The 15,019-nt window shown below is 46.1% G+C and overlaps 2 protein-coding genes across 2 annotated transcripts in view; both read right to left on the bottom strand.

Moving 5' to 3' along the window:
- The window catches only part of LOC309562208 (uncharacterized protein), a gene marked incomplete at its 5' end in the record, with an annotated part of 1,875,955 nt that overhangs the window by 778,862 nt on the left and 1,082,074 nt on the right, over nucleotides 1-15,019 (bottom strand). The window lies entirely within an intron of this gene.
- LOC309561645 (complement factor H-related protein 5-like) overlaps nucleotides 1-15,019 on the bottom strand; it is a gene marked incomplete at its 3' end in the record, with an annotated part of 218,867 nt that overhangs the window by 4,758 nt on the left and 199,090 nt on the right. The window contains exon 3 of the mRNA XM_082265642.1: nucleotides 1,924-2,112. Coding sequence (XP_082121768.1) covers nucleotides 1,924-2,112 — 189 coding nt within the window. The remainder of the gene's footprint in view (nucleotides 1-1,923; nucleotides 2,113-15,019) is intronic.

Genomic DNA, 15,019 nt, shown 5'->3' with positions numbered 1-15,019 from the left:
GCAAAGCTCACTTGATTTCTTACTATTATTCAAGTGGTTTACAGCAGTTACTTTATATGAAGTTGACAGTTGTTTTTAGGGATGCACCGAAATGAAATTAAAATAGATGGAACAGGGGCATACGCCAAAAAACAGGCATCGACGTACACCTGTCGCTGCCACCCTGTCACAATATATGTACTGTGACGGGTTGGCAATAGGTTAATTTAATTACCAATGGTATTTGTATTATGCAGCATGAGGGGGTTAATGTATTGTCACTCCTGCATTAGTGACCGACCAGTGGCAGTTAATTAACCCCTTTGTGCTGCATTAGTGCAACCAGTATCAGGGTTAATTAACAATGGTTGCACTGATACTGGTTGCACTAATGCAGCACAAAGGGGTTAATTAACTGCCACTGGTCGGTCACTAATGCAGCAGTGACAATACATTAACCCCCTCATGCTGCATAATTAATACAAATACCAATGGTAAGCTGCCTCAGCTATCACCCCCCCTCCCCCCTCCCCTCCGCATCAGCCTCAGCGTCCCTCTCCTACTCACTCAGCTCCTCCGGTCAAGGTGTCCATTATTCAAAAGTCCCGCCTCTGGCCGGCCGCCCGCCTCCCGGTGATGTCACTACTACTACGTTCTGTACATGAATGAACTGACACACCGGGCGGGCGAGCGGCCGCTAATAGCTGTCACTATGTGAGCTTCACTTCTCTTCAATTCCCTGACAGTCCGGGCGGGAGGGCGGGGCGAGCGGCCGCTAATAGATAGAACTATGTGATCCTTCCCTGTCAGCTCAGCGGGACTGTGACTATGTGTGAATGATATCTGATCTGACATGACACAGGGGGGCAAGGGGGGCAGGGGGAGCGGCCGCTAATAGCTGTAACTATGTGAGCCCTTCACTTCCTTGTCAGGCATGTATCTCCGCTGACAAGGAAGTGAAAGGCTCACATAGTTACAGCTATTAGCGGCCGCTCCCCCCGCCCCCCCGCCCGGTGTCAGGTCAGATCAGATCTCATTCACACACAGTCACAGTCCCGTTGAGCTGACAGGGAAGTTCTATCTATTAGCGGCCGCTCGCCCCGCCCTATCGCCTGGTATGTCCCTTCATTAATGCACAGATCGTAGTAGGGACGTCATTGAGAGGCGGGCGGCCGGCCAGAGGCGGGACTTTTAAAACCTGCCCTGCGCTGCGCCCTCCTCCTTCCTCACGGCGGCCATATTAATTTCGGCACTGTTAACCCATTATCGGCCGAAATTAGATGAGGCTCATTTTCGACCGATAATTTCGGTGCATCCCTAGTTGTTTTTTATGTGTCTGGCACTCCCAATTTCTTTGAAAACATTTTTCGGCACACTGTGCCCAAAAAGGTTGTCTACCCCTTAATTTAGAGTAACCCTCATCTTGTGCTGCTTCATACTATTTTTAGGACTCAACCATCAAAACAGGATAAGTAAGACAAAAAAAACAGCATCATATGGCAGCTCTGATCTAAATTGGACCCAGTCTGTCAGATTAAACTAAAAAAGGTACCGTTATCGAATCCCCACATCCTGGAACATTAAATCCTGTCATGAACCATCCCGACGAACGCCCCGCCACGCCCCACCCCACGCCCCCCTCGCGGGCTGCTCAGTCCAAAATGCCCGGGCCTATTTTTTGTCCCAGTCCGGGCCTGGCTCACATCTTGCCTCCTCATTTGGAGAGGGAAGCCTTAATGTTCCCAAAAAGCTGCCAAGGATATCTGCAGGGATGTTCAACACACCTCATTTGTAAGTAGATTAAAAGAAAAGCATGTTGAACAAATTAACATTCAATTGTTTTATGTTGCCCAGTAACATTTGCCCAGTGACATGCTATTTTTGGGTGAATTCTGGATGAATGTCATTGTTGTTAATATTTCATAAATATTTTTAAAACCTTACCCTCAGTGCATTGTCCTTTGGAAATAGTTATCCATTCACCATCAATGCAGGCTTTTTTAATAGGACTAGTTTGGCTGTAACCTTGGCGACAAATGTAAGTTGCCACCTTCCCAGGTGGAAAAGTTTCAGCATTCCATTGACCTTCTAGTTCCCCATTTTCAAGACTTTGCTGTGGCTTTGAACAGTAACCTAAAACTTAACAACCATAAAAAAGATATTAATTAAAATATACACATACATTGTAGATCATAGTTGCCAAATGGAAAATACATTATGTACAAATTCTCCTCCCTGACAACATGTTTTCAAGCACCTTTACCAACTTCCCCAAAAAAATTACTTACACTGTCTAAAAATTTGCAATAAATTCAGAAGTTAGTTACACACTCCTGTAAAGCGTAGTCACAACTCTAGTTACATACTTACTTATCACCCAAGCATGGGAATTTTAATCAGAAAAACAGTTGTCAGGAAATGCTATGTCACCTAGCTCTCTCCTCAGCAGCACTGCTGCTCTTGGCACAGGTCCCCCAGACCTAGCTCTCTGAACTCTGCTAGCCCATTTAGCCTTGTAGACTACAGTACCCTGCTGCACAGGCCCACTTCTGGCCTCTCATTAGGGGTTCTCCTGACACCTTAGGCTCTCTCCCAGTCCTATGAGACTCAGACTCTCTCCATCCCCTAGACTCCCATAGTTTCCTCAGCTCTCCTAGTCTCCAAGACTCACTCAGCTGTCCTGACTTTCTTAATCCTGTGAGTAAAGTATCTCTGGAACATGGAGTGCAGTCTGTTGAGAGAATCACCTCTCTTAATCGTAGCACACAGCTCTCTACTGATGGGGCTCTGAGCTTTGGCCAGCTCCTTGCTTATAACAAGTGTGCACACTTACACAACCAGTAAGTCCTGGACACATGCTTGGAGACCTCATACCACCCAAATCTCTTCAAAGTCTCCAAGCTCCTGATCCAGGACTACCATACCCAGAGAACACTGATAAGCCAGTCTTCTCTACTCAGAAATAATAAGCTGGAGCTTAGCACTCTGCCTTAGACCTCGTACACATTGGGCCAATTTGGCATGCGATTTGACCTGTCAAATCGCATTCCAAATCGAATCCTATTGCTGGAAATGGCACAGTCTGAAACAATGCTGACGCCAACTTTGCGGCGCCACACTGATTCCCAAAAGTAGATCCTGCACTACTTTTGGCAACTTTGGGGGCAATTTCACACAAATTTGCACGGTAGCATGGTAGGGCCTAGCATTATCACAACATACACTGTAAATACTGTAGCAGAGAGTCTCACAGGAAGTCTGGAAAAATACTGTTTGGAACTCCCAGACTCCAGTCATACACCTTTTGAGAGCTCTGATCTTCTATTCACTTTGGGTTTTGCACCTCTCTCTTTTTGCCAACTTCCCTGGGACACACAGTCAGTGCTGTACAGCCTGGGAAACAGACAGGCTATGTATGTTGGACCTAAAGATTGGTTAAAGCTGAAAAACTGTGTATGTGGAGGCTGATAAACCTTGTAGACAGCCTTCCCAGAAGAGTTGAAACTGGTATAGCTGCAAAGGGTGGGCCAACTCAATATTGAACCCTATGGTCTAAGACTGGAATGCTATTAAAGTTCATGTGCGTGTAAAGTCAGATATCCCAATACTTTTCACAATATAGTGTATACGGTTATTTTTTATACTACTAATGGCAGTGATCAGCGACTTATAATGGGACTAAGATAGTGCAGCGAGCAATCTGACACCAACTGACACTGGGGTGAACTGACACTGACATCACCAGTGACATTAATACAGTGATCAGTGATAATATTATACACTGTCACTGTACTAATGACACTGGCTGAGCAGGGGTTAACATCTAGGGTGATAAAGAGGTTAAATGTGTGCCTAACTATGTGTAATGTTTGTAAAGTGTGCTGCTTTTACTAATAGATCTCTAAGTTTCTCATACCTGTTTTGCATGAAAAATCAGTAGTTTTTGCTAAAAAATTACTTTGAACCCCCAAACATATATAAAATTCACCTTTTTGAATCTTACTGCACAAAAACACAATATAAAAGATGATGTTATGCTGAGTACACTCATGCAACGGTGACAAAGTACATACATCTGAAATGTCCAAAGGCAACGCTTTACTGGTTTTAAAATTACCTTGGAGGTCTACAGCTGGAATTACTGCCCTCGATCTGACGTTCGCGGTGATGCCTCACATGCATGGTGCAATCACTGTTTACATATCGACGTGGGAACGATGCTCCTTTCGCCTTTGTGCGCGAGCATGGGGGTGCCTTCATTTTTTTATTATTTGTTTTTTTTTTGTTTTTTTTACACTCTCATTTTCATTTTTTTTTATCACATTTATTTATATACTAGACATTAATCCCGTTAAATTAATGGGGGCTAGAACGTATGTATGTATGTATATATATATATATATATATATATATATATATATATATATATATATATATATATATATATGTGTATGTGTGTGTGTATGTGTGTGCCTCATACCTCCTCCTTAATACTGTAGCCTTCCCCTCAGTGCCTCATACCTCCTACTCAGTACTTGGCCCCTCCACTCAGTGCCTCATACCTCCTCATTACTGTACCCTTCCAGTCGGTGCCTTGTACCTCCTCATTACTATACCCTTCCACTCAGTGTCTCGTACCTCCTCCTCATTACTGTACCCTTCCGCTCTGTGCCTCATACCTCCTCCTCATTACTGTATCCTTCCACTCTGTGCCTCATACTCCTCCTCATTACTGTACCCTTCCACTCTGTGCCTCATACCTCCTCATTACTGTACCCTTCCACTCAGTGTCTCGTACCTCCTCCTCATTACTGTACGCTTCCACTCTGTGCCTCGTACCTCCTCCTCATTACTGTACCCTTCCATTTGGTGCCTTGTACCTCCTACTCATTACTGTACTTTATTAGTAATCCGATTCGCCCCAGGTTGGAATACACTATGGGGGTAAGGAATACTTCTTTATGCAATTCTTCCACATTCAACCCCCCGGGTCCTCTGGCCCCTTCATTGTCTGTATTCCGGGACCTGGTGACGAAGGATTTGGACGAGTTGGTATTAAAGAAACCTAGGGTTACCACCACTTTCCAAAAGGGATTAAACTCACTTAGGGAAAGGAAGGACATAATTGTCCGCCCCGCGGACAAAGGGGGGGGCATCGTGATCTTAGATGCCTCCGCCTATGATAATGAGATGAAACGGCTATTATCGGATCGGAATACTTATGTTCCTTTACCCAAGAATCCCACATTCAGCTATAAGAAGGAGCTGCAGGTGTTGGTGGACAGGGGTTTTCAGCAAAAACTTTTGACCGAGAAGGAAAGGGACTTTTTGGTCCCCTCGGCGCCACGGATCCCGGTGATGTATTACCTACCGAAGATCCATAAAGATGTGGTGAACCCACCCGGGAGACCTATCATCAGTGGTATCGATTCTATCACCTCCCGGGTGGGTAAATATATCGATAGTTTTCTGCAACCCCTAGTGGTGAAGACACCTTCCTTCTTGCGGGATTCTACACAGGTAATTAATGAACTAGCCCAGATTACGTGGAAAGATAGCTACATCTTAGCAACGGCGGATGTGTCTTCTTTGTACACTATCATTTCACACCAGCACGGTATGGAGGCAGTTGCCCACTATCTGGGACGGGACACCCTGCTGAGCTTTCAGAGGGAGTTTTTGTTGTCCCTATTAGATTTCGCCATGCAACACAATTATTTCTGGTATGATAACATCTACTACCGGCAATGTCGTGGTGTTGCTATGGGCGCGAAATTCGCGCCCAGTATGGCGAATCTATTTATGGCCAGATGGGAGGAGGATGTTGTCGGTGATGTTCCTATGCCGGGGTTGGTCCTGTGGCGCAGGTACATCGACGACATCCTCCTCCTATGGGATGGAGATTCCGACTCCCTGAGCCATTTTATGTCCACCCTTAATACCAACGACAGGGGTATCTCCCTACAATTTGAGTCCAGTAGGTCTGAGATACACTTCCTGGATCTCAGAATAAGAGTCCTGGAGGGGCGTTTGGTCACTTCGACCTTTTTTAAGGAGACTGACAGAACGGATGTATTGAAACAACCAGCTGCCATCATGCGGCGTAGTTGAAGTCCGTTCCTGTCAGTCAATTCCTTAGGTTGAAGCGGAATTGCTTAACGAGAAGTGATTTCCTTAATGAGTCTGTGATCCTCCGCGAGTGATTCTTGGAGAAAGGATACTGCCAGGAGGAGTTGGATAGAGCCTTTCTTAAGGCAGATCAGAGAGAAAGGTCTGATTTGTTGAGACAGAGACCGAAGGTTAAGAATGATGCTTTCCAGCATGCATTTTTTTCCTCGTATTCGGTGCAACATTACTCTGTCAAGAAGATCCTTAGGAGACACTGGCAAGTCTTACGCAATGATAGTGTTTTGGGCCCCTCTCTTCCTGAGGCACCCTCGGTGGTGTTTAGAGGGGTACCGCCATTGCGTCTACAGATAGCGCCAAACATCCAAAACCCACCCAAAAGGGTTTCCTTTTTCCAGGAGAGGGGAGGATATTATCCCTGCAGGAATTGTAACATTTGTAAAATAAATATTGCAGGTGGTAGAAGAATTGAGTCCTTTCAATCATCAACTACGCAGGAATCTCATAAAATAAGACCGTTCATCTCCTGATGTACTACGCATGTAGTATACCTATAAGGGTGTCCATGCGGTAAGGATTATATAGGCCGTACCATCAGTGGCATCACTAGGGTTGGTGTCACCTGGTGCGGTAAAACATGGTGTCAACCCCCCCCCCCCCCCCTATATTCAGGCCGGGCAGCAGCTCAGCGTTGGGAGTTTTTTGTAGCAGGTTGCGACGGTCAATAAGGCCTAGAGGATATTAGGTTAGGCACTTCCTAATGGCTCAGTCCCTAGGAGCAGTAACGGATAATGGCTGACAGGCCATCCTGCCAGACCCAGCAAAAATGCAGCAGTGATCCCTCTGCTTAGACGTTCGCTCCCTCTGGGTTGACCAGGCTGACTTTGGTCAGTAGTGTGGCCCGTCTGTACCCTGGCAATGACAAAGCCTTTCTCTCTCTGATGTTGCTGGGCAGCAGCATGGCCCTCTCTCTGGTGGTGCTGGGCAGCAGCATGGCCCTCTCTCTGGTGGTGCTGGGCAGTGTGGCTCTCTCTGACTTCCCCCAGCACAGTCCTCTCTTTATGGTGTAACACTCCCTCCCTCAGCTTTTTCCCAGGTTCCCAGTCCTCAATCTCTCCCCCCTAGCAGAGTGCATGCTGGGGGCTGTGGTATGCTCCCTGTGAACTACAAATGGGGCTGCCAATCTTCCGGAACTACATGTCCCATGATGCCCCCCTAGTCTCTTCTGATTGGCCCTGAGCAGTGGCCAATGGGAAGGGAAAAAGACTGGGCAGTAAGCTAGGCGGCAATCAGATGAGAGCCGCTCTCTCTTCTCCTGCACTGCTGACAGGAGAAAAGAGGGGGGGGGGAAGTGGGGGAAGATAAATTGACAGCCTGCAGCTAGCTACCTGTTCTCTGGTGGACTGAGCGAGGAAAAGAGCCTGCTGTCACTGCTTAATCATACCTCCCAACTTTGAACTTCAGAATGAGGGACACTGGAGAAGTGAAAAGACCTGTGGCATGCTAGGTCACAGTAAATTGTGGGAGGAGCTTAAGGGATATGTTTAAACAAAACCCAGACTTCCTTGTACCTATAAAATATGCTTTGATTGTTTTGTCTGAGCCTACCTTAAAGAATAAATTCAATAAAATAGTCAGGGACTGCATAGCAACCAGCAACTGTTGAGACAATGAAGACTTTGGTGAGAAGTATATAATGTACAGTATTGTGTATATAGTGCGGGAGTGTGTAAAGCAGAGCACAGGGGTTGGGGAGTGCTGCAGACAGTGACGGGTTTAGGATACATAGTGCAGGCTGCAGGGGTCCAGGGTGTGTAATGCAATGGGTTCAAGATTTATATGAATGTAATGCACAGAAGGCTGTAGCCAGTGCCAGGTTTAGGAGTACATGATACACACAGAGAGCATGGTCCAGGAGTACATAATGCATAGAACGCAGGGCTCAGGAGTATGTAATGTATAAAAAAAAAAATCAGGAGTACAAAACAAAAAGAGTGCAGGAGACAGGGGTGTGTAACTCAGTGTAGGGGTAAGGAAAGGGCAAAATTCCTCCCACATACAAGAGATGGTCAGAGACTACAGACATGATAAAGGAGATGGTCAGAGACTGTGGAAATAATACAGGAGATGGTCAGAGACTACAGACATGCTACAAGAGATGGTCAGAGACTACAGACATGATACAAGAGATGGTCAGAGACTGCAGACATGATACAAGAGATGGTCAGAGACTGCAGACATGATACAAGAGATGGTCAGAGACTGCAGACATGATACAAGAGATGGTCAGAGACTGCAGACATGATACAAGAGAGGGTCAGAGACTGCAGACATGATACAAGAGATGGTCAGAGACTGCAGATATGGTACAAGAGACTGCGGACATGATACAAGAGACTGTCAATGACTGTGGACATGATACAAGAGACTGTCAATGACTGTGAACATGATACAAGAGACTGTCAGAGACTGCGGACATGATACAAGAGACTTTCAGAGACTGCGGACATTATACAAGAGACTTTTAGAAACTGCGGACATTATACAGGAGATGGTCAGACTGCAGACATTATACAGGAGATGGTCAGAGACTGCAGACATAGTACAGAAGATGGTCAGAGACTGCAGACATAGTACAGGAGATGGTCAGACACTGCAGACATAGTACAGGAGATGGTCAGAGACTGTGGAAATAATACAGGAGATGGTCAGAGACTGCAGACATTGTACAGGAGATGGTCAGACACAGCAGACATAGTACAGGAGATGGTCAGACACAGCAGACATAGTACAGGAGATGGTCAGAGACTGTGGAAATAATACAGGAGATGATCAGAGACTGCGGACATAGTACAGGGGTTGTCGGAGACTGTGGACATAGTACAGGGGTTGTCGGAGACTGCGGACATAGTACAGGGGTTGTCGGAGACTGCGGACATAGTACACGGGTTGTCGGAGACTGCGGACATAGTACACGGGTTTTCGGAGACTTGTAACGCTCCTGCGTTTTATGTATGATGTGGATTTACAGCTGCAGAAATATTCCACTTCAGTAGTCATGTAGAGAAACGCTGAGATACCAATCCCAACTCCCAAAGACTCATCATGTGTGGATGATCTCAATTCAGCAAGTAAATACACACACTCAATAAGATGTTCCTAGAGTGATTTATGTATATAGTAACACAGTGATGATAGGCTGAAGAGACAGGTTGGGTAGAGATGGTAGATGACAGACACTTGAAAGGAAATGTTCTTGAAAGTAAGATAGTAGCAGATGGAATGCAGATAGGTTAGCAATCATGTATGGTAGCAGATGATAGAGTAGCAGGTGAACATACAGGAGAGACCAACCCAGTGCAAGAGCAGATGGTAGTAGGCTCAAGAGCTAGCAATCTTAGATAATGCAGATGTAATAATAGTCCTTAGTATGCAGAGCTAGATAGTGTAAGCTTTAGTATGAAGGTTATAGAGGTTTCCCCTGTGGGGTACTTATCACTAGTAGCAATGTAGCAGAGGAGAGGTTCGGCAAGAGCGGATGATCCGGTAGCGGGATACAGGGATCAGCGCAGCGTGGTTCCGACAGCGAGGTATGCTTGCAAGCATGAGAGCTTCAAGACAGGTTAGCATCAAGGCACAAAGCAGGTTGAACGAACACATGTGAGTGAGAGCTGGTGATTTAAATAGCTGTTCAGTCCGGCGCTCAGTGATGACAGCATCAGTCTTAAAGGTGTATGCGCACCTTACCAAAAGAGAATGGTGGGGCGCATACACTTAGGAAAAGAGTAATTAGGGTACCCAAAGGTACCAGAACATTACAAGACTGTGTACATAGTACAGGGGTTGTCGGAGGCTGTGGACATAGTACAGGGGTTGTCGGAGGCTGTGGACATAATACAGGGGTTGTCGGAGACTGTGGACATAGTACACGGGTTGTCGGAGACTGTGGACATAGTACAGGGGTTGTCGGAGACTGTGGACATAGTACAGGGGTTGTCGGAGACTGCAGACATAGTACAGGGGTTGTCTGAGACTGTGGACATAGTACAGGGGTTGTCGGAGACTGCGGACATAGTACAGGGGTTGAAAAAAGTCTGGTGCGCTAAATTGTTACCATCATGAACAAGTGTTATGTGATACCAAAACTTGACCTTATTAAACAATTGTGATGATTACAAAAAATAAAATACAGAGTGAATAAATATTCCTTGAAAGAATATTACTTAAAACAAAATTATGCAATTGTCACACACAATAAAAAAGTCCAAATGTGAAAAGTGACGACAATCGTGATACAAATGGGATGTGAAGGTTTCCCACCACCTCACAGATTTGCTTCTTACCAGAATTGGGTTGGTAAAGGGCAGATAGTAGAAAAATCGGTCCAAATGCAGGGGGTGGGAATGCCACTTACCTCTCTGCACATGGACAGGATTAAGATATGACGGTCAACTTCCAACTACCTACACTTCTCATTGTCTCCTATGTATCAGATCTCCGTCTACCGCTGGTATTTGACATTTCCAGGTAATTCAAATACCGACTTCCCCACCAGGCAAAGTGGCTCCTCCCACTGATCCTACATCAAGAAGTAAAAGGACCTCGGATTGAGCTATATGCCAGGAGCGCCAGGAGTCCCTCTTTACATATGACCTCCAGAGAGTCTGCATAATAACCAATAACCTGAAATAATTGGGATCTGGTAATCAGCCCTTTTATATATAGGTGTGGGTCTCAGCACAGCACTCCCTCTTGGTTTCATCACAGAGGTTCCCCTTTGGACCAATTTTTCTACTATCTGCCCTTCACCAACCCAATTCTGGTAAGAAGCAAATCTGTGAGGTGGTGGGAAACCTTCACATCCCATTTGTATCACGATTGTCGTCACTTCTGAATACCAGTTCACCACTATTTCACGTCCCAACATTCAGCACCTGTGGATTTTAATTTGACTTTATTTTGGGATTCATTGCACTTTTCACATTTGGACTTTTTATTGTGTGTGACAATTGCATAATTTTGTTTTAAGTAATATTCTTTCAAGGAATATTTATTCACTCTGTATTTTATTTTTTGTAATCATCACAATTGTTTAATAAGGTCAAGTTTTGATATCACATAACACTTGTTCATGATGGTAACAATTTAGCGCACCAGACTTTTTTTATCACTATTTATTCCTATTGGATCTTTGGTTGCAGCTCACATACATTTATCAGCGCACTTTTCCACATATATTATAGTACAGGGGATAATGGAGACTGGGAGCATGCTTCTGTAGTATACATGAGACTGGACACATAGTACATGGCACTCTCCTAAAACATAAAATACTGTTGAAGTTCAATTTTCTTGAAGTTAAAAAGAACATGAACGATTCCTTCCAGTGATAATGTGCCAGCAGTGCAAGGGTTACCTGCAATTTACCTTGTCCTACGGTAGCTTCTTCTATCCTGACAGAGAATGCCATAATCAGCAGCGTGGTGTGCCTCCTCCCCCTCCTCCCTCTCCTCCCCCCTCTTCCTCTGTGTACACAGGAAGTAAACATCACAGCTTAAGGAGGAGGGGCAGCTTCAGTTCAGTGTACTCCGTACATACACTACAGTGAGAAGTGAAGACTGAAGGCAGCTGAGGAGACATCCCGGGCTGGTGTCACCCCTCTGTCGGGTGTCACCCGGTGCGGACCGCCCCCACCGCACCCCTATAGTGACGCCACTGCGTACCATTCACCAGCTTCATGTTCGCTTACAAGAGCATGTTGCGAACATAGCCAAAGGGTTCCCGAAACACAGTGTATCCCGTCATTATGACTTGTGTCATAATCGGGATCCTAGAGGTACACTGTTTCTGGGGATTGACCACTTTAAGGGGGAATTGGAGAGGTGGTAATAAGACGAGAGGTGTTTCTAAGCTCGAAACCTCCTGGATTTACAGGATGAAGTGCTATGTTCCTTTTGGTTTAAACATCGAGTGGGATTTGAATGCCTTTATTAATAACTCATAGCATCTCCTACTCCGGTGTAATTTTAGTATTTCTTTTTAACACCTCCTTGTGTATATGTTCCTCCATAGAATATCAACATATGTAGAGTCATTGTGGTTTTAGGTTGAGCATTATGACATCAAGATAGTGTGCTAGTTATTTAGGCACCTAAATCTATTGTTTACAGGCCTCAGGCCATTGGGATGTCATTTTTATAATTTTATAGCATATTAATTATTATTTTTTAATATGTAATACAGGTATTTTGTGCTTTTAAAGTAGCGATGCAATGGGTTTTTTTGGCCACAAAATGGAGCTGCTTCCCAGTTTTGTGCCTTTTTATTATAAAGAAATTATTCCTAATTCAATTTGTGATGTTTTGTCTATTTGATAATGCTATAAGAGGACCGATATATGGTAAAATGTTGCCATTATCCTTTTCACTCGTATTTGTATGCCTTTCGTGGGTATGCATAGGTTGCAGACAGCTGGGAGTGATATCCGGCCTCTATGATGCCTATGAGAGGCGTCCACTTCCGGGCTAAGTGTCACGTCCGGTTGTCATTAGGTTCCTGTGATGGGCGGACTTCCGGACAATGCCCGATCATCCCGCCTCCCTCTGCTATTTATTGGTCGAGCGTCTCGGGCCAAGCCACACCCCTGACGACGTCATCCTATGACGAAACGCGTCGGAATTGGCTGGTGCCGAGACGCATGCGCAGACGAGGGACGCGGCGGCCATTTTGTCGGTTAGAAACCCACGCTACCGATGTGCGATGTTATACTTACGGAGAATGTAAGCTGCTTTTTTTACCGTTTGAAATAAATGTTTGTTGAATATGCTACACCATGAGGGGATTTGTCTCTTGTATTTTCCGAGTACCTAAAGGAGGAGTCGGGGAACCCGGGTGTAAGAGCATTGGAAAGAGGCTTTTGGAGGCGGTCTTCCCTGTCAGTGTCAGCATCTTTATTTGGGCTTGGTTTGACCCTCAAGGGTCTATGCAGCTGGTAAGAGTACCCGGTCACTCTGCTCGGTGGTGGTCTTTCTCTGCTTCACATTTTTCATCAATTTAGTAGATGTGGACTTTGCCAGCACTTTTGGGACTCACCTTCTTACATTCATCAGTCTGCTCATTAGCACTGTTGATTATAGACTAGCGCGACACCATTTTATAAAATCATCTTGAAGATATATGTTTTTCTATCTGTTTGTGTCAGCAGCTTATCTACGATTGAATTTTATACATTGTTATATTGCATTTATCGATTTATTGGTGCATATTTCGTATGATTTTAGCGCAGCAATTTTACTATTAATACTCATTACTGTACCCTTCTGCTCTGTGCTATGTACCTCCGCCTCATTACTGGGTCCCTACACTCTGTGCCTCATACCTCCTCCTCATTACTGTGCCCCTCCACTCAGTGCCTCAAACCTCCTCCTCATTACTGTGCCCCTCCTTTCAGTGCCTTATACCCCTCCTCATTACTGTGCCCCTCCACTCAGTGCCTCATACCCCTCCTCATTACTGGGCCCCTCCACTCAGTGCCTCATACCTCCTCCTCATTACTGTGCCCCTCCACTTAGTGCTGCATACCTCCTCCTCATTACTGTACCCCTCCACTCAAGTGCCTCATACCTCCTCCTCATTACTGTACCCTCCACTCAGTGCCTCATACTGCCTCCTCATTACTGTACCCCTCTACTCAGTGCCCCATACCTCCTCCTCTGTACTGTACCCCATCACTCAGTACCTCATACATCCTCATTACTGTACTCCATTCACTCAGTGCCTCATACCACCTCCTCATTACTGTACACCTCCATTCAGTGCCTCATACCTCCTCATTGCTGTACCCCTCCATTCAGTGCCTTGTACCTCCTCCTCTGTGCTGTACCCTCAATTCATTGCCTCATACCTTCTCAGTACTGTGCCCCTTCTCTCAGTGCCTCAATACTGTACCCCTGCACTCGGTGGTGGAGAAGAGCGTGGCTCCGGAGGAAGAGGCCTGTCGGATGATGCCTCTGTCATGTCGGATAATGCCTTCGAGGCATCATCCCACAGGCCTCTTCCTCCGGAGCCGCGCTCTTCTCCGCCACCGAGGTGAAGTACTTCTTCTTCCCCAGCTGGATCGGGACGCCAGCCAATCCTGAGGAGGAAGTGAAGTGGGCGGGGATCCGGACCTGTGTATCACGCCCACCCAGCGTCGGCCGGCTGCCCGAAGTCTCTCTGGCTTTTATTAATATAGATGGGGGGGGGGGGATTATAGTGCATGGGGGAGGGGGGATTATAGTGTATGGGGGAGGGAGGGGATTGTAGTGTGGGGGGGGGAGAGAGGGGATTGTAGTGTATGGGGAGGGAGATTATAGTGTATGGGGGAGGGGTTCTACAGTGTATGGGGGAAGGAGGGGATTGAAGCGTGGGGGGAGGGAGGGGATTGTAGTGTATGGGGAGGGGAGGGGATTGTAGTGTGGGGGGGAGGGGATTGTAGAAGGGGGGGGAGGGAGGGGATTGTAGTGTATGGGGGGATGGAGGGGATTGTAGTGTATGGGGGGGATTATAGTGTATGGGGGAGGGGTTCTACAGTTTATGGGGGAGGGAGGGGATTGAAGAGTGGGGGGAGGGAGGGGATTGTAGTGTGTTGGGGAAGGGAGGGGATTGTAGTGTATGGGGAGGGGATTGTAGTGTATGGGGAAGGGAGGGGATTGTAGTGTGGGGGAGGGAGGGGATTGTAGTGAAGGGGGGGAGGGGATTGTAGTGTATGGGGGGAGGGGATTATAGTGTATGGGGGGGAGGGGATTACAGGGAGTGCAGAATTATTAGGCAAATGAGTATTTTGACCACATCATCCTCTTTATTCATGTTGTCTTACTCCAAGCTGTATAGGCTCGAAAGCCTACTACCAATTAAGCATATTAGGTGATGTGCA

This window comes from Pelophylax lessonae (genome assembly GCF_965119305.1).
Source record: "Pelophylax lessonae genome assembly, chromosome: 8".
Classification (NCBI taxonomy): Eukaryota; Metazoa; Chordata; class Amphibia; order Anura; family Ranidae; genus Pelophylax; species Pelophylax lessonae.
The sequence above is the reverse complement of the archived record's forward strand: the minus strand, read 5'-3'. Positions and strand labels throughout refer to the sequence as shown.